This window comes from Melopsittacus undulatus, chromosome 14, assembly GCF_012275295.1.
Source record: "Melopsittacus undulatus isolate bMelUnd1 chromosome 14, bMelUnd1.mat.Z, whole genome shotgun sequence".
NCBI lineage: Eukaryota > Metazoa > Chordata > Aves > Psittaciformes > Psittaculidae > Melopsittacus > Melopsittacus undulatus.
Window position 1 is genome coordinate 2,710,813 of NC_047540.1, and position 19,401 is coordinate 2,730,213.

Below are 19,401 nucleotides of genomic sequence, written 5' to 3' on the forward strand. Positions count from 1 at the left end.
TGAAGTTAGAACAGGGAATGGTTTGGGTTGGAAGGGACCTTGAATCTCCTCCAGCTCCAACCCCTGCCACGGGCAGGGACCCCTTCCACTGGAGCAGCTGCTCCAAGCCCCTGTGTCCAACCTGGCCTTGAGCACTGCCAGGGATGGGGCAGCCACAGCTTCTCTGGGCACCCTGTGCCAGCGCCTCAGCACCCTCACAGGGAACAGCTTCTGCCTAAGAGCTCAGCTCAGTCTCCCCTCTCTTGGGCAGGTTCAAGCCATTCCCCTTGGCCTGACCCTACAGGCCCTTGTCAAATTCATAGAATCATAGAATTTGATTTAATCCTTCTCTTCTGCCCTGCTCTGTGGCAGTTTTGTGCTCTTCCACCTCGCATCACATTTACATTCCCTTATGTGAGGGCAGCAAGTACCCAGCCTTGCCCTGGGTGGCCAGAGGAGCTTGATCCCTCCTCAGTTGTCAGCTGTGCCTAAGGAGAATCAGCTCTGCCTTGTGTCCTTGTCTGTTCCTCTGTGGTTATGCTATGAATTTGCATGAACCCCCTTTGCCAAGGCACAGTTAATGGAGACGGATGATCCTCACGTACCTCTTGGCAGGAATTGGCCAACGATTTCATCTAAAGAGATTAAACTTTGATCTTGTTATAACTAATTTTCCCACCACTTGATCAAGTGTTTGTGCAGGCGTTGTTGCTTTCCCTGCCCTCCTATAGTGATTTCTGTGCATCTGTGGGGTGGATGCTGTGCTGCAGACTGCTCTTCGGTGGAAGTGTCGCTCCTCATTAGGATCTTTGCTGTTCAAGGATGGATTTAGCTCCGGGAAGATCTTGTGTCTCCTGAGCTCAGGCTATTCCTGAGCCAGTGTACAAGCTTGGGAAGGGTGAGCTTGACAAGGTCTAATAATGAGCCATTCATCCAGAGGCTTCCTCCTGGTGCCAGGCAGAGGGAAGAGGGATTGAAGCTGCCTCCTCACCTGGAGCATCAGCTCTGAGCTGGGGACAAGAGGCTGGTTAAAGGCATTAAGTGCCTTGTGCTCTGTAGGGAGTGAAGCAACCGGTCCATCATAGCAATGCATGCCTTAGCTGTTTGTTCAGTACAGCTTTTCTTCTGGGTAAGTGGGAATCTCAGCCCCTCACTCGAGGCTGCTCCTGAAGGAGCTGAAATGCGCATGAAGAATATGGCATAATTAATCTTGTGAAGTGCTCAGAATCAATGTCTCTTGTGGAGCTGTCGAGTCTCCGGATGCAGATGGTGGCTCACAATTAGCCAAGCAGCTGAGGCTCAGGAAGCTTCTTGGAACACTTAAATCTTGTGCTGCTGAAGGTGCCCCTCCTGAGACAGCACCAGGCTGCCCTGGTACCCAGTTGCTCTCCTTTGGCACTGTGGGCGTGAAGTGACAGTGATGATGAACCTGCACCTATGGGCAAAGAGGGGGAGATGGCTGGAGAAAGGGAAGGCTTCAGAGGTGTCACAAGCAGTGGGGACTTCCTTGGTGGCTGCGATGTGATGCTCTCAGAAGTGGTTTGCAGCAGCAGGGAAGCTGCAGCTTCAGAGGAAAAATTAAACAAAGAAACAAGACCCTTATTTAGCTGTCAGATCTCTGCTCCTCTAAATATAGCTCCGAATGCAGCTTTCACACTGCCCTTCCCCTTCAGCAGTCACAAGGGGGAATTAGCAGTTGTTCGTTGTATTTGCAGGGGAAAAGAAAAGATGCTATTTAGTCTGCAGGAGGCCAAATTAATACTGTGTTTTTTCTAATCGGGCCCCAGCATGGGACTAAATAAAAGTGTTTGAGGAGAGAAGGGAGCTGTTTACCTGCAGGAGTAGAGCTGCATTAGCTATGTAAATGCCTGCTCTGGGACCATGCCATTTATATTCCCGGCAGGGATCGGCTCCGATCTTAAAGGGCTTTTAAATCTGTTGCAGATTAATAATGCAGCCGGTGCTGAAATACATTCTCCTCTCTGAGACTGTGGAGAAGTGGTTTGTGCTGAATTAGGTCTTGTGGAGTTCTCTGCGTGTGCAGTAGCCCAGCCCCAGCAAAGAGGGACAATGGGTCAGCAGGATGAGGGTCTGGGCTTGTGGGGTCTTTGCCATCCATGCAGCAAGATCCACCCCTGGAAGAGCTTCATAGGAGTTGATGAGTTTGGAAAGAAGGACCCCAGGGCAGGAGTTGCTTGGGGCAATGGCCAATGCGTTTGGTGTGATGGGGAGGATGTTGGTTGTCCCCAGTGCTGCGCTGCAGGGTGCCAGGGATGCTCAGGGTGACTGCAAGCTCTGTCCATCTGATGGCTGCTCACCCATATGGGGACCAGCAGACAGCACCAGCGGATGGGCTGTGTCTGCTCCTGTTTGCTCCGTGTCTGCCCTGCTGCCCTGGCAATGGAAAGGCATGGAGAGAGCGTTCCTGGTGATGGGTGGGCACCAAAGAGGCTCTTCCTGCTGTGGGCACTCTTGGTTCCACTTCGTCTTAGAGAGGAACGGTGCTTGCTGCTGTCCCTCTTTGGGTTTTGGATGCAATGGGTTGTTCATTGGAGGAGCACGGTGCCCACCCCTGGTTTGACTCCTTTTCTGCCAGCAGACTGGTTAATTAAGAGGACTAAACCCACATCCAGCTGAAGGGAGTGTATGAAATGAGGCACAGTGCTGAATAATTTAATGTTTGCTTTTTTAGAATAGAGGCAATGTTGGGGGAGCTTAAAATATTGATGGGGAACATGTTTTTTTTTCACAGTGTGAGATGCTTTATAGTCTGTGTGATTTCCTTTAATGCCTTTTAGACATGTTTGAGGCTAGCGCCTGCTTTTCTGACATGTAGCATGGGCTCTGCTCTACAGCCCATCACCGAGTGTGATTATTCCTTATGACTTTGTTAACAGTCAGGACCACTTGTTGGGGTGTTTTCAGTCTGTTTGCTAGATTCAGACATACAGGAGGGCATCTGTGTGATGATTTATTGATGGGAATCATATAAACCAGCAAGGAGCACTTAGCTTAGTTTACAGGAGTGAAATGCAAGTGGAGTGTTGGGCTGATCTCAGCTGCCCATATCACTTGTTCCATACAACATGCAGTGATGTGCACTCATGCAGAGGCCAAGGGCTCATGGTGGGGATTACCCTGCTGTCCAGTGACAAGAGCTGTGTGCATGCTGTGTGTTTGTGTTTGTGCATGTGGGTCAGTGTGTGTCTGAAGGCTTCCATTCCAACAGCAACAGCCTGGACCAGCCTAAACCTGGCTCTGATGAAGTGGAAACCAGGAGAGGTTTGCAGGGTTTGGAGCCAAAGTGGTGCAAATTCAGCCATGCTCATTATGGGTGTTTGAAGAGCCACGGGAGGACATGGGGCTTCCTGCTGGTACCAAGCTCACATGAGCACAGGGGGCTCCTGGCTGCTCTTTGGGCTCTCTCTCTCTTTCAGCAGCAGCCAAAGGGACCTGGAATCAACAAGCAAATCATCATGAATAAAACATCAGTTGGGCTTTTTGTCTTCAGCAAAGATTAATGAGCTAAGTAATAACCACAGCATTTCACGGACACTTAGGTTGACTTTCCAGGGACTTGCTCCTCTCCATAGGAATCTTTGTGGGATGCTCAGGGTCCAGCAAACATCCTGATTTTTGCAGGAGAAGCAGGACAAGCCAGAAATAGCCAATTTCCCCATGCAGCTTTCATTGTGCCTGTGCAGGGTCACTGCAGCTTGTTCACCCAGGTGTGCTCTGATGCTTACCAGGGTGATGCAGGGAGGACTGTGGCTCCCAGCCATGTCCAGGCTGATGCTGTGAAGGGCAAGCTGAGCAGCCCAGAGCCACACTTTTGAGAGGCTTTTGTGCCATTTCCCATTCCCTCCTCACCCTGAGAGGAGATTTTCTGCCACCCAACCAGGACAGCTTCTGGCACTGCCCTAGGAGAGCTGTGAAGACCTCACTTGATGTGTTCAGCCACCGGGGAGCTCAGTTTTTCCCATGAATCCTGATTTCCTCACTAATGAATCTGAAGCAGAGCAATAGCCTCCCACAGAACCTTTATTATAGTACCAGGTATTTTATTTCCCTAGCACATGGCAAACCCCTTCCTCCCTGCTCTTGCAGGTGGATGCCCTGGTCATGGGCAGATGATCACATCTGAGCTGCTGCTGCCTTGCTCTGAGCAGGTGAGGGATGCTGTGTCCTTGGCTGGCTCCTGAGATGCTGCAGACAGTCTGACAGGTCCAGCTGGCTCTCTGCTGGTGCAGGAAGGAAAAGACTTTGGGAAGAGCTGCCGGGATGCTGCCAGCAGGCAGGGATGCTGCTGCTGTACAGGCACTGAGCACAGCTCAATGGCTTGGAGGCAGGAGAAGGTGGTCAGAGGAGGAGACAGCACAGAGGAGGCTCTGGGAATGGGGAGATGAATGCAGCAAAGGCATCAGCATCCGACACAGAGCCTGTAGGTAGCCAGGGACAGCGAGCTGCCATGCCAGGGAATTCAGCCTGTTTGGTGCCAAACCTGCTTAACATGGGAAGAGTTGGCAAGTGCATCCTGCACAGTGAGATGAACTAAACGGGAGCACAGGTGCCAAAGCACACTCCTGCTCAAAGGTGTTGTGTTTCCCAGAAATCCTTAGCAGCAGGTTCGGAGCACTGGATGTTTGCTGGTGCTCGGACCCCTCTGCAGCACCACGGGTGGAGGATTTTAGGGATTTTTAAGGACTCTTTTGCCTGGTTCTGGTCCAACCATTGCCAGCTGCCCACAGTTTACAAAGCTGTTGTGTTTTACCACCATTTTCTCCCATTGTACAATCATCAGCTTAGAATTTGCTCTGTTTCAATCCTGGTTCAGAGCGTGGGAACTGGCATCCTGCAGCATGAGCACCACTCTTCAGCTGTTTGCATTGCTGAAGTTTTCACTGTGGCATCACTGGGCAGAAGCAGAAATGAAGTTACCAAACCTGAACACATTTGGGCTGATGTGGGACTTGCAGCCCAGGGGAATGCCCCATCCCTGGCAGTGCTCAAGGCCAGGTTGGACACAGGGGCTTGGAGCAGCTGCTCCAGTGGAAGGGGTCCCTGCACTTGGATGCAGGGGGATTTGGGGGCTGCTGGAGCAGGAGGGAAGCTCTGCCCTCAGCAGCACTGTGCTCACCCCCTGCTTTCCTCTCTGCTTTTTCAGCATCAAATCCTATCACTGACATCCGCACAGATAGAGTGGAGCAGAAGAGCATCTCCTTGTCATGGCAGGAGCCGGGCTTCCCGACCACAAACGGCACCGAGTACGAGGTCAAGTACTATGAGAAGGTAGGCTCTGGGGAATGGCTCTGGGGAATGGCTGCAGCTCTTGGTCACGTCCCAGCCAGCTCCATGTACTTCCCTTGACAGTCTGCCCCTGACCATCTCTTAATTTTAAGCCCAGCTTTTCTTTGACAGGGGGGTTGAGATTTTGAGAGTCAAAACCAGTGAGCAGAGAGCAGGGACAATGCTCTAAATCCAAATAACTGTGGTTTATGAGGCAGTTCCACAAATTACCTTATCTGCGTGTGCTCAGGCTCATTATGGAACTGATTGCATGTCAAGCAAACCGCGCAGGTGACATGGTGACGTTCTGTATTTAGAAACAAGCCACCATGAAGCTGATTCATATTAATGTGATTTTCAGCCTCTGATAGATTTGAGAGGAGAAATCTGTGTGAGAGGGCGAAGGCTGAAGCCCGAGATGGTAATTCCTGTGCAAATGGGCTGCAGCAACAAGATGCTCAGGGTATGTGAAATGAGGAAACATCCTGCTTGGGCAGGGAATTTGAACTGGTTTAGTAATTATTGACTGCAATGAGGCTCTTGATGCTGACACGAAAATCAACTTAGTTCCTCATCTTTGCTTTTAAAGCTGTATTTGAACTGTGGAGATTCAAGGGGGAAAGCGTATCAAATGGCAAATACATTTCACAGTGGTGTCCCTGGGTTGCTGCACTGGGATGCTCCTAGGGACCGATCCCTTCCTGAAAGGAAGGCACAGCACACACATGTAGGATCCGAGGGAGGCTGATGCTGGGACAGCAGGACACAGCCCAGCCCTGCTCCCAGTGGGAAGTGGCATCAGATAACCTGGTCCAAGTCTCATCTTCTCGCTGGGGAACTTGGTCAATGGTACCCAACACGGCTGAGAGAATGATCTCTAATGGTGGCTGTACAGAACCACAGGAAGCTTTTTTGGGAGCCATTGGAGCTTGGTTTGCTTTGCAAACCCACTGCCAGCTTTAATCACTCAGCGTGTGTGGATACAGGGGTATTTACTCCAGGGCTCAAGTGGCTCTAGCAAGGGAACTGGAAAGGACCGGAAAGTACCAGCATCCTGTCCTCTGCCTGTTTCCATAGCACATCACCAGGCTCCATCTGCTATTTCGTGTGACCTTTCCATGTAATTTCTATTAATGAGACATCCAGCAAATGTATTCTTTCTGTTGAAGGCTTTCTGTTTAGATAGAGTGTCCCGAGGGGACCCAGAGGCGAGGGGGAGATCCAGCAGTGCTGTGCCTGCTCCAGGGCACGGCCGTCAGTCCAGCTCCGTCTCAGGTATCTCATTATTTCACAGGATCAGAGAGATCAGAGCTACTCAACTGTGAAAACCACATCGACGGCCGTGACGGTCAATAACCTGAAGCCTGGTACCCTCTATATTTTCCAAATCCGGACATCCTCCTCTCCAGACTATGGGAACTACAACCCCAGCATCGAGGTGGAGACGCTGGCAGAGTGTAAGTGCTGCTACCTGAGACATGAGGCTCTTGGAGCTGAGCCATGGGGATGCTGCTGCTCCCTCCTCCTGCCCCAACATGCTTGTGGTTTCCTGGAGCAGCATCTCTGTCTCTTGTTCCTCTGCTCCGGGTCTAAGGGGAGGCACTTCCCAGGGTTTGCTTTTAATTGCATTTCCTATATGATTTTGAGCCCTGCCTCTGCTCTGTCTGTTCTGGAGGAGTTTGTCCTTGCTCTTCTCAGTGCATCAGTGTCCTGGGGACACAGTCTCTGCTCCTTGACTGAGGTTGCCCAAGGAAGTGCTCAGCATTGGCAGTGACTGGCTGCTGGTGTGATGCTGGTGCTGGAACAGATCTCACCAGGTCTCTTTTGTGGTGCTACCAAACAGGCACTGGAAGAGAGCGAGTGTTGGTCCCCGATGGTATAAATGCTGAGGGCACAATCCTGCCCAGGTCTGGGAAGCTGTGCAGCCCACAGCAGGCACAGCAAAGGAGGCAAGACCAGCCTGGAGATGCAGCTGGCCTTGGATGCATGCCCCACGTAGGAGATGACTGCTTTATCCCCACTGCCATCCTGGCTCATGAGGCACTTGGCTTGTTAGCTGTTTGGCTGCATCAGGTCAGCCAGCATCCGTGCTATTTGCTGGGGCTTTTCCTTTTCACAGTTTCCATTCATAACTATAGTCCAGAAGCATCTTATTTCACTGATTTAAAAGAGGGCTTGGAGAGATGCTTGGGCTTCAGCTTAATAACCCACCCTGGCTAGAAATGAAAGCCCTGAGATGGCTGGCTCAGTATGACTCTCACAGATTGTGTTTAACAGGGCTTTAAATTGCATCCATTTGCCACACAGAAGACATTTGCAGAATGAATTGAAACCAATAAAATTTTTATATAGAATGTAGCTTTCTAATACCCCTGTTTGCAAAAGCAGGAAGGGAAGGGATTAATGTGATGAAGCAAAACTATTTGTAAGCTATAAATTTTAATATGTCCCTCTGATAAACAAGAACCTTTCCTCAGTGCTGATTAACAGGACCAGGAGCCTGGTGTGGCAGTGCTGGGGCTGCTCCATCTGTGCCTGCAGCACTGCCCTGCACGTTGGTCTCACTGCACCAGCTCAAGTGCAGTAAAACTGAACCAGAATGGGAATGAGAGGATGGGGAAAAGCAGCTTGGTGCTAAGGGTGGATTGTCCCATCCTTGCTGGAGGATGCAGTCAGCACTGGGAGGAGCAGCTGGGGCTGCCCCATTGCCCTCCTGCGGTGCATTGCTGACCACCTCTGCTTCCCTCCCGCAGTGTCGGTGGCCTCCAGTGAGCAGAACCCTGTCCTCATCATTGTGGTGGTGGCCATCGCGGGGATGACGGTGCTGGTGTCCATGGTGATCGGCACCATGGTCTGGAGGAGGTGAGCGGGGCTGGGGTATGGACCAAGGAGGACCAAAGCCAAGTTGTCCTGCAGCAGGGCTCTTGGGAGCATGGGGTGGTGCTGGCTCTAAGCATGGGAGCTGGGTTGAGCCTGCTGGGGCTGGACTCTGCTCCTGAGCACTGTGACTTGAGGCTCTTATAGCCAGCGAGAGGCTGCTGCCCAGATAACAGTGTGCATCTTCATTCTCATTGCAGACAGTGTGGATACAGCAAAGCCAGCCAGGATGGGGATGAGGAGCTGTACTTCCATTGTAAGTGAAGCCTGGCCACCAAGGCTGGTATGACTGTGTGGGCATCCCTGTGTTTATTGCTATTAATAACCCAGCTTCCAACAAAGCAGCCCTGAGTCCTTCCTTTTGGAGTGTTGTCATCCTGCATTATCCCAGAGCAGGGGCTCAGCACAGTGAGGCTCCCTGGGGACAGCAGGCTTGGCAGCTTCCTAAGCCAGTGTCCATCCTTCCCTCACAGGGGTCAGTGCTGTGCCGAAGGAAACAGGGATGCTTCAGCTTTCCATGCAGTGTGTGAATCATTCTGTCAGATTCCCACAAACGGCTGCATGAGAGCACAGCTTTTGTTTTCTGGGGCCACTCTTGATTATTGAGCATCAGTAATTAGACAGACAGCAGTTGTCAAAGGGAATTCAGATATCAGGATTGATGAGTTTATCTGATTCCTGGCATATGCCCATGAAGCGTACACATGCTCTTGTGCTCCCCGAAGCATTTCAGACGCAGCAGAGCCTGCGTGCTGCTTGGATTCAGCTTGGCTGCTTCATAGCATCCCAGACTGCTTTGGGTTGAAGGAACCTTAAAGCTCCTCCAGCTCCAACCCCTGCCATGGGCAGGGACCCCTTCCACTGGAGCAGCTGCTCCAAGCCCCTGTGTCCAACCTGGCCTTGAGCACTGCCAGGGATGGGGCAGCCACAGCTTCTCTGGGCACCCTGTGCCAGCGCCTCAGCACCCTCCCAGGGAACAGCTTCTGCCTAAGAGCTCAGCTCAGTCTCCCCTCTGGCAGGTTCAAGCCATTCCCCTTGGCCTGTCCCTTTGCAAGTGCTCCTGTGAGCAGGTCAGCCTCGATCCACACTCTTGTCCTGGATGTGCTCCTGGTGCAGGATCACTGCCCCTGCAGCAGATGGTAGAGGCCTGGGGGAGGTATTTTGCTGCCCATGCTGCTGATGGAGGGGACCAGGAACATGTTTGTTTGTGGTTATAATTATTTCTCCCAGAGGTCTTGGGAATGGAGATGATTTGGATACCTGAGGATTCACATGAGTGACTCAGTCAAGGAGAGAGCCGCACTAAGGTGGAGGAGCTGCTCTCCTTTAACTCAGGGGTTGTGGCAATGGAGCAGAGCAATGAGTTTCATTTAATCCCACAAGAAATTTCCTAGCAACCTGAAATCTGAGTCTTTTGCTTTACTTACAAAAGGTGGCAACAACCTGGTGAAAGATGGATAACGTGGGAGAACAGGCTGAGCCCTTCTCATGCACCTTTCTGCCTTCCCTGCAGTTAAGATACCAACCAGGAGGACGTACATCGACCCTGACACTTGTGAAGACCCCATGCAGGCCGTGCACCTCTTTGCCAAAGAGCTGGATAACGCTAGTATTAAAATTGAGAGGATCATTGGGACAGGCAAGTTCCTTGTTGCATCTCCTCATCCTCTGGCACCATGGACTTTGCTCTCGTAGGGGCTTGCAGCAGGGAGATGGGATTGTGGTGTTCAGGAGCTTGATTGTGCATCCCTGTTTGTTTTTCCAAGGCACTAAGCACAGGCAGGGAGTTTGGAGCAGAAAGCATCAGCAATTATCTGCATCTGGGCACTTTGACAGCAGCATGAAAACTATTTATAAATACGTGAACCTAATGATTTATTGATTTTCATCAACTTTGCTGCCTGAAACTTAAAAGCAAATTAACAGCCCCTCAGTGGGCCCTAGAGCTTCCTCGCTAATGTGAGCCAGGACATGGGAAACGTGAGGATTCTTTGTCCCTTCTTTTCCTAAAGACAAATTCAGCTGCAGAAGAAGAGGTGGAGGAAGGGAAGAGGAAAGGGCTTTGTTTGCCAGCTTGAAGGACAGGGTTGAAGGGAGGAGGACACTGAGGAGGAGAGGAGGTTGTCTCTAGCTGCTGAGCGGAGCGGCTGAGAGGAATCCTACATCCCTTTGAGAAGCGAATTGATGTTGGAAAGATCAAGGAAGAAAATTAGCCAGGAAGACGTTTCCATGGAAGGAGTTTGGGAGTGCATTTGTCTCGTGTCTGACCTAAAAAGTACCTGGCTTTTAAATCAGGAAAGCTTTTCTTAGCTACACATTTTGCTATAAAGCCAATATTGGCCTTTTATGTTATGAATTTGGTTATGTTATGAATAGCTCCAGTTGTCAAGTGCGTGGCTGTGCAGAGTGGGATGTTCTGCCTCTTAGAATCATCCTAGCATCCCAACCTGATTTGTGTTGAAAGGACCTTAAAGCTCATCCAGTTCCAATCCCTGCCATGGGCACTTGAGCAGAGGTGGAGAGAATGGCTTTAGAGGTGTAGGATGAGGAAGAAGAAGCTGCATTGCATTATCCCAGGGTTTTAGCATCACATGCTGGTGCTAAACTTGTGTGAAGGGTTGTGTGTTCAGCAAAGGTGGGGGAAGATGTTAAAAGAGGCTCTGTGGGGGAAGGGGCTCCGGGTGTTTGAGTTTATGGATTGGCAAATCCTCTGATGAACTATGGGGAAGTCTTGCTTGTCTACACAGCAACACATCACTCGTGCCACAGGAATGTGTTTTATCCTTCCAAAGAAAGGGAAATGTTCCCTGAAGGGAGCTGGCTTCCAAGAGGAGGACTGCTGCCCTTTGCTTTATGGCAGGTATATGTATAAGCTGTCTTTATAATGCATTGCAATGGCTCAGTAAAACATCGCCCTCACACAATGCTACCAAGAGAGGAAGCTGTGAAGGAAAGGAGGAGGTTTCCCCTTCTTTCATGGTCTGGCTGTGGCCCAGGGCACTGTGACAGCCCATGATGGAGCGGTGCAAACATGACGGCAGGGGCAGACGCATGCTGGTGGCCGGGGCTGTGGGGCCATGGATGCTGTTAACCCCTCTCTCTGCTGCACAGGGGAGTTTGGAGAGGTCTGCAGAGGGTGCCTGAAGCTGCCCAGCAAGCGGGAGCTGCCGGTGGCCATCCAGACCCTGCGGGCAGGATGCTCGGAGAAGCAGCAGCGTTCCTTCCTGGCAGAGGCATGCACCATGGGCCAGTTCGATCACTCCAACGTCATCCGGCTGGAGGGGGTCATCACCCGAGGTGAGGGGGGGCATGGGCTCTATGATACAGGCTGCTGTGCAGGCAGCGTGCGGAAGCCATCACTTTGGAGCGGTGAGCTGGTGCCATAGCGTTGGCTCTAGGGATGAGGGCGTTTTTCCTCCTGCATTCCGCTGATTAATAAAATGCTCATAGCTGGATTAATGCACCCAAGGAGTGGGACTGGCTGAAGAGCAAAACTGTGCACTCTTAATAAAAGCAAATTGAAGTGAGGTTCTGTCAGTAAAACAGATGACTCTGCTCCCGGCTCTTGTACGCGCTGGACTGCTCTGCGGATGCTGTAGTTAAATGGATATCCATGTAAATCCAAAGAAACGTGAGCAGCTGTGCTGATTTAACTGCCCTTTTTATTAGGTAAGGAAGTGTTTGTGTTCTGAGCCATGGGCTGAGTGGGTTGCTTTTGCTTTCACTGGGTCGTGCTCTCCTTTGTGATGGGGTTTAGTGTCCTGGTAAAAGGAGCATCTTGTGGGATCCCAGCTGGGAGAGACAGGAAAACCTCGGACTCATTGCTCATTGAAAACCATCTTCACATGAAGTCCTTGTCTTCCTTAATAGCCAGGCAGCCCAGGCTGACTGTGCTGGACGTTAGCACCCAGGTTTCTAACCCCTGCATTGTCAGCACTGCCTAAGCTGTGGGCAGGACTCACCCAGTGCTCCTTGTCTGTCCATGCAGGGAGCACTATGATGATAGTGATGGAGTACATGGCGAATGGTGTGCTGGACTCTTTTCTCAGGGTGAGTGCTGTGGGAGCTGGGTCTGTCACCATCCCAGGCTCTGCTCATTGCTCACCTTTGGCTTTTCCTGCTCTCATCCTACAGAAACATGAGGGGCAGTTCACGGCCACCCAGCTGGTTTGCATGCTGCAGGGGATTGCCTCTGGCATGAAGTACCTGGCAGAGATGGGTTACATCCATAAAAACCTGGCTGCCCACAAAGTCCTCGTGAACAGCAGCCTGGCTTGCAAAATAACTGGTTTCAGACGGCCACAGGAGGATAAGATGGAGACCATCTTCTCCACGATGGTAAGCTGCTTTTCCAGGCTCCGCTGGTGAAGTTCCCTGAAGGCAGACTGCTGTCAGAACAAGGTCTCCCTGCCTGTGATCCATGGCTACGGCCAGGAGTGCTCGGCCACAGGACAGAAGGATTTGCAGCCTGCTCTGAATGCTGAATAAGGATCAAATCCAAAGCCGGCCAGCTTCCACAGGTGGAGTTAATAAGACATACAGCAGTTCCCCTCCAGAACCGCTATTTTTCCTAGGCTCCCATTTCCTTCCTCATGTAGGGATGCTGGCTCTGCATCTGAACAGCTTCTTTCTCAGCTAGAAAACAAAAGCCTTTAGCCAGGAGCTGCATGGATCTGCCCAGCTCTGCTCTTCCCATCCTCTGGCCACAGCCCTGCTGCATGTCTGTGTGAATGGGCAGAGGCACTGGGTGGCTGGAGGCAGCCCTGGCAGCCTCAGGGTCCCTCCTGTCTCTTTCATCCCTTGGAATGAAATTCATGGCCTCCAATTAAGAATCCAATCCCTGCTTCTTTCACACCCTTCTTTTGAGGGTGCATCAGTGCATTTTGAACCGCAGAGCAATTGGATGTATTTCAGTTGGTACCAGCTGGGGCTGTTGGTGCCTTGCATTACCCAGGTATTCATATAGGAAAGAGCATCAATCCCTCGATCAAATGAGCACTTATAGCTTGCAGGGAGCATTGGGCAGCGCCAAGGAGGCAGCAGCTCAAGTGTGCTGGGTATGGAGCTGAGCGAGGGCAGTGGAGAGCTCAGCAGGAGGCCTGGCTTTGCCCACCACAGTGCAGCGGGGCTGTGGCTTCGGGTCAAGGTGTCCCTGCTGTTAATGACGATTGGCTGTGGTTTGTGACCTGCTTCCAGTAGTGCAACCAGAGGGCTCTGCAGACAGCAAGACAGGCATTGAAAACCACAGGAGAGCAAACCAGGATGGAGGGACTGTGTGTTTGCACAGCACTGAAGCTGTTTTCATTAAATATTAAGGTATAAAATGCCATCAGCTCTTCCCAGAGACTTTCTTCTCTCCCATTAATATTTCAGGACTTGCATACAGTGGCATGGCTGTTTTCAAAGTAACCGAGGCTAAAGTTTTCTGTTACTACTAAACCTACACATGGCTCATGGGCTGCTTGGTGTCTGCCCTGTGCTGCTGAGCAGGGCGTGATGAAGAGCTGCTTGTGGAGGGGCTACATCCTGCTCATCATCTCTCCCCTTCTCCCCATGCAGCGTGGGAAGAGCCTGGTGCTGTGGTCAGCCCCTGAAGCCATCCAGTATCACCACTTCAGTCCGGCCAGTGACGTGTGGAGCTTCGGCATCGTCATGTGGGAGGTCATGTCCTATGGCGAGAGACCCTACTGGGACATGTCCAACCAGGACGTGAGTGCCTGCGGGGTAGATGATGGCATTGCCATTGCTGATGGTGGCTCTATGGGGTGTGGAGGAGCTGCCGCTGCTCTGATGTGGGCTATGGGTGCCCCAGGGGTTTGCCGTTGCTCTGGTCCCATCTCCTCACCTCCCGCACCCTTGTGCACTGCAGGTGATGAAGGCTGTGGAGGACGGGTTCCGCCTGCCCGCCCCAGTGAACTGCCAGCCCCCCCTGCACCAGCTCATGCTCGACTGCTGGCAGAAGGACCGCAGCCAGAGACCCAAGTTCTCGCACATCCACAACATCCTCAGCAAGCTGGTGCAGAGCCCGGAGCCCCCAAAGTGCCCCAGCTCCACGTGCTCCAGGTGAGCATCCTCTTGCTTTGCTGCCTCCTCCCTTGCCTGCCAGGTCCCACCTCAGGCGTGCCACGTCCTCCATCCTCACCACCCTGTTGTGTTGGCAGGTCCCACAGCACCTCCATCCCCCTCACCGAGAGAACCTTCTCAGCCTTCCCATCTTTCAGCTCCGTAGGCGAGTGGCTGGAAGCCATAGAAATGGGCAGGTACAAAGACAACTTCACTGCTGCGGGCTACTGCTACCTGGAGTCAGTGGCCAGGATGACAGCCCAGTAAGTAGCTATAACCTTGTGTCGCTGGGTGCAGCATGAGCGAGCTCTGCTTTGCACTTAGGCATCACTAAACAAGAGGACAGGTCTTCCAAAACCTGTCTCTAAGAGCTCGCTGGTGGGGGTTGGCTGCTTGTGTTGTGCATCTCAGTTGCTGTTGCCTTTCCCTTCCTGAAAGCAGTTTAATCTAATGCAGTTTACTGATTCTATGTTATGTGGACAGCACAGGGTAGCAGGGTTGGGAGCTACCTCATAGGGGGTGTGCTGCAGGCTTGTGTTATCCCTGCATCCCTGGGACAACAGGCTGGGGCTTTCTCACTGTGGCAGCTCTGAAACTGCACTGGGAGCTGTTGGTGTTGGGGCATTTGAGAGCTGAGGCTTGTTTTCCATGGCTTTAGGGACATCCTCAGCCTGGGCATCACACTGGCGGAGCACCAGAGCACCATCCTGAGCGGGATCCAGACCCTGCGGGCGCAGGTGATCCAGATGCATGGCCGAGGCGTGCAGGTGTGAAGCTGAGCCCTCAGCGGTGCAGAGCACTGACCCGGGGGCAGGCAGCCGCCCGGCCCCACACCGGACCAGAGGTGGGATGTAGGGATCACTGAGCTGCTGCCAAACCAGCGGGGCAGGAGCACAGGGCATCAGGAAGCCAAGGATTCCCGGGATGTGTGCCTCGGTGGATGCGGCTCTCCCTAGCACTGTTGTGTGTGATGAGTCAAACTGATGATGCCATTTCACATGGTGATTGGGTTAACAGGGTGGATGGACGTTTGTGCGCTGTCTTAATCCAGAGCTGACAGCGCTTTCGTACCTAGCATCCTACTGGTGAGATCCATGGGTATTTTTATACGAGCTGACACGTTCAGGCAACCCCACAAGGAGCTTTTTATTGCTTTTATTTTTAGAGACCGGAGCACAGCTCCCACCCAGCGCCCAACTTCTGGAAGGTGACTTTCCCCATCTGCTATGCTGAAGGCAACCCTTTCCCAGCCGCCTCCCTTCTGCTCTGAGTTACTTCCCTGTGTCTCGATGCCACGGTTGGTGAACAGAACCAAAACCCTCTCCACTAATGTGCAGAGCAAATGGTGCTGAATGTTTCTGAGGCTCTCTTGGCAAGACAGTTTCAAGGGGAGAAAGGAAAAGCTTTGATGAAGGGAGCCATAACCAAGAGAGGTGAAGCAGTGGAGCCCTTGGGCTGCCCAGGGTGCTCTCAGCCTTTTGTGCAGGTCCCAGTCCCCCTGGAGCCCAGCAGTGGGGTGGGAGCTCACAGACCAGAGCAGCAGCAGGCAGTGCGCCTGCTGTGTTATGAATAGCACTAATTCAACCCACAGCAGCAGTGGGAGCATCCCAGTTCAGCCAGAAATGGGCTGGAAAGCCAGGAACTGGTTTTAGGTCAGAGAGACATCAGGCAAAGCTGTGCTTTAGGGGGGGATGCTTCCCATGTCCTCACTGCAGTGTACCCCTGGCCACTGGAAGGGATACCTTAGCTGTGGTGAGTGCTCTTCTCTTCCTCCTCTGGTTGTCCCATACTGGGAGCAGGGAATGCCTGGCTCTGCTGTGCGTGTTTTCCAGCCTCCCATTAATGGCTGGGCAGAGGTCCATGGCCAAGGGCTGCAGTGCCAGCACTCCCCACAGCACCCACAGTGGGTTGCACCCCATTCTCTGCTGGAGGGACCACACACCCCAGGTGGGCAGAACTGATCCCTGCATCCATGGGATCCATGGAATCCTGCTGTGCAAACCAGGCCAACCAGGGCACATCAGCACTTTATTTGTTGCAGTGGGAGCGCAGTCCTGCCTGCCTTGCACGCTGGCAGTTCCCACTGCTGCAGGCCTGATCCCTGACAGAAGACATAAATAGCATCTACTTAATAATACAAGTTTCCTTGAAGTTAGTTAATTAAATGGGTCTTTGCAGCCTTGTACGGAGTTTTGTAAGCCTTTTATTGCCATCTGTAAGTATTGCAAGTGAATTATTGATGATGAAAGGCAAAGATTTACAAAGGGAATGGATGCTGTGGGAGATGCTCACAGCACGGCTGGAAACCTGTTGGAGTCGCATCCTCCAATTAGCCTGCTCTGTGAGGATGAGAAGCTAAATGATGGTTGAGAGAAAGGCTTTAATGTTGGCACAGGCACCTTGGTTCCCTCCTGGTCAAGCAGAGGAGCATGGCCATAGGCACTGGTGGCAGCGGTGAACAAGCTCTCTCCTTCCTTCCCCCTCTGCACTTTAAGCAACGCTCCCCAGTGTCACTTGGTTGGTTTTACAGCAGAAATAACTTGTCTTTAGGTTTGGCCCTTGCCCGGTCTGGTTGGTCGCTCTCCATCCCACTGTTCCACACCCAGAAGAGTAATAATGGTGAACCGAAACCTTCATTTGGTAGAGATGCCAGATCCCAAGGATCAAGTGCAATTTGTATGCTCTTTATGTTTACATTTTATCGATAGAGGAAGTCTATTCTAGTTCTCTAGGCAGGGAGTTGAACCAACTTGATTCTGGATCCTCACCCCCATTTCCCTGCTCTGGTCCTATCCACTGGGATTTCTATCCTGTGCCGGGATGCAGGGAGCTGTGCTGGGAGGTCATTGCCGGATAGGCTTGCACCACGAAAGCTCCATGCAGCTGCTTTCAGGAAGGTGCAGGGAAGCCCAGGGCTTTGTGATAAGGTGACGGAGTGCTCAGGGCCTGGGAAATGGACTTATCCAGACTCATGGCTCTGAGTCCCTCTGGCAGCTGCTGTGGCCATGCGGGCAGGGGTCCCTGCTCTCCCAGGGCTCTGCAAGGGGCTGGCAGCTCCACAGCTTCCCAGGCCATTTGCTTGTGTAGAATCATGGAATAGTCTGGGTTGGAAAGCACCTCCAGATCATCCAGTCCCAACCCCCCCCGTGCGGTTGTACAATGCTAGAATAGTGCAAGTAAAACTGAGACCAGCTTTCAATCATTTCTTTAGCGTTTCCCCCACTGAATTAAGCTCCCTCCATTCCCCAGCACAATCAGACCTGAAGGTGTAATTTCTTTGTCTGTGTCTCTCTGGCTGCTCCCAAAAGGCTTCCAGTGTTTAATTACTTCTCTGACTTATTCTGCTGGGAGCCTTGGACGTGGTGTTTCAGGAAGCTGGGTCTGTGAATGGGACCGTGCTCTAAATCAGCAGAAACAAGAGGTGTTTGCTTTGCTGGCCTCTCCTTCCAGAAAGAAAAGGAAAAGCACACGATGGAAGTCTGCTTTCTAGCCTGGCTTGCAGCAATAAACACTTTTAATTGAGCTCCGCATCAACACTGGAGATAATAAAATGAGCAGATTAAGCTGTAGATTGTTGTTATGATTTTAGAATTAACTTGCAGCCTCCCAGCACCTCTCTTTGGGGAAGCATTCAATGCCTTATAATTAAATTAATTAGCAGCACTCTTTTGAAGCTGCTTGACCGAGGGAAATGGCTCACAATGAGTTTGGTCTCTTTGGCCACCCAGCCTCTGAGATGGTACAAGGCTCCTTCCTACTTCCCTTGGTGTGGGGAAGCCCTCATCACATCGGTGCTAGTAAGGGGTCAGGGCAGGCTGACCACACTCTCCCGGTGCAGCAGCGTTATTGTTAATGGGCTTGTTCAGAGAAGCGAGCAATGAGTGTTCTGTAGTCTGTGGGCTTTGCTGGAGCTGATAAATGCAGTTACATGAGGATATGATTTTAGATGCTCAGGCAGAGCGGAGGCCAGGTGTGAATCAGAGGAGCAGAGCAAATGTGCATCTAAGCTCATGTGTGGCCAGGACCATTGGCTGTTCTTGCACAGTGGGTCTGCACTGGAAGGCAATCCTGATCCCAACAATGTCCCGTTGGCTGTTGGTGCCTTGGCTTGCGAAGCAGGATGCAGTTCCCATCATTGGAAGAGCAGGGCAGCAGCATTGCTGTCAGCAGCCAGAAGGCTGGGTGCTTTTGGAGGGGCAGTGGCAAGGCCAAGGGGAATGAATGGCTTTAACCTGCCCGAGGGGAGACTGAGCTGAGCTCTTAGGCAGAAGCTCTTCCCTGTGAGGGTGCTGAGGCACTGGCACAGGGTGCCCAGAGAAGCTGTGGCTGCCCCATCCCTGGCAGTGCTCAAGGCCAGGTTGGACACAGGGGCTTGGAGCATCACCGGAACCCTGCAGCACCCCCCTTACATGAAACCAAAACTGGAATCAAGTTGGTTCATCTCCAGATGCTTTTTGATATTCATTAACCACGTGTTATATACTGTAAATACATACTTGAGAAGGCAATATATATTTTTCTAAGCTTGAAACAAATGTAATATAATATCATAAGGGACACTGTGTGCATTTCATGTTTGAGCTATAGTCAGACATCTCCAGGGAATCACAGTTGGTTTTGAGTAATAATAATAACAATAAATGGTGATAAAGATCTATAGACATTTTTGTTAATTTTGTATTTATTGAACTATGGTTGAAGTTTGCAATAACAAAATATCCAAATACCTAAGTAAAGCCAAGCACTCATTCTGCCCTGGCTTGTCTGTGTGGGTCCTTTCAGGTGTTCTGATGCAAAGCTCCTCTGTAGCAAGGGTGGTAAGTGTCAGGTAAGGAATGGTTTTAGGAGCAGCAAGGTGTGAAATGATGCACTGTTTTATTGAATAGCCCATGTGCTAAGATGGGAACTGTTTGCTCCTGCTGTGGAGGTGGAGCTCAGGATGGTGGCTTCTTGCTGTTAACGCCTTGTGAGGGGGGGAAAACATGCTTTACCTAGTGCAGCATGTGTGTTTTGTGGACATAAAGGTCCGTTGGTTGGCCTGATGCTTTTGGCACAGGCAGGAATCCCTCTCATCACCCGGAGGACCAGATAACCTTGGAAGTGCTCCCGGCATGGAGCTGTCAATACCAGCACAATTCAGTCTAATCTACGTGTTGCAGTGTTTAGCGTAGGGATGCTGCTGAGCAGAGGGAAAAC

The 19,401-nt window shown here is 51.6% G+C and overlaps 1 protein-coding gene across 1 annotated transcript in view; it reads left to right on the plus strand.

Annotated features, from left to right (window-relative positions):
• EPHA10 (EPH receptor A10) overlaps positions 1-18,476 on the plus strand; it is a 35,774-nt gene extending 17,298 nt beyond the window's left edge. Inside the window, exons 5-16 of the mRNA XM_034069199.1 lie at positions 5,144-5,268; positions 6,560-6,722; positions 8,019-8,127; positions 8,343-8,398; positions 9,656-9,781; positions 11,254-11,439; positions 12,131-12,192; positions 12,277-12,480; positions 13,702-13,851; positions 14,012-14,205; positions 14,304-14,468; positions 14,864-18,476. Coding sequence (XP_033925090.1) covers positions 5,144-5,268; positions 6,560-6,722; positions 8,019-8,127; positions 8,343-8,398; positions 9,656-9,781; positions 11,254-11,439; positions 12,131-12,192; positions 12,277-12,480; positions 13,702-13,851; positions 14,012-14,205; positions 14,304-14,468; positions 14,864-14,978 — 1,655 coding nt within the window. The 3' untranslated portion in view covers positions 14,979-18,476. The remainder of the gene's footprint in view (positions 1-5,143; positions 5,269-6,559; positions 6,723-8,018; positions 8,128-8,342; positions 8,399-9,655; positions 9,782-11,253; positions 11,440-12,130; positions 12,193-12,276; positions 12,481-13,701; positions 13,852-14,011; positions 14,206-14,303; positions 14,469-14,863) is intronic.
• Positions 18,477-19,401: the final 925 nt, after the last annotated feature.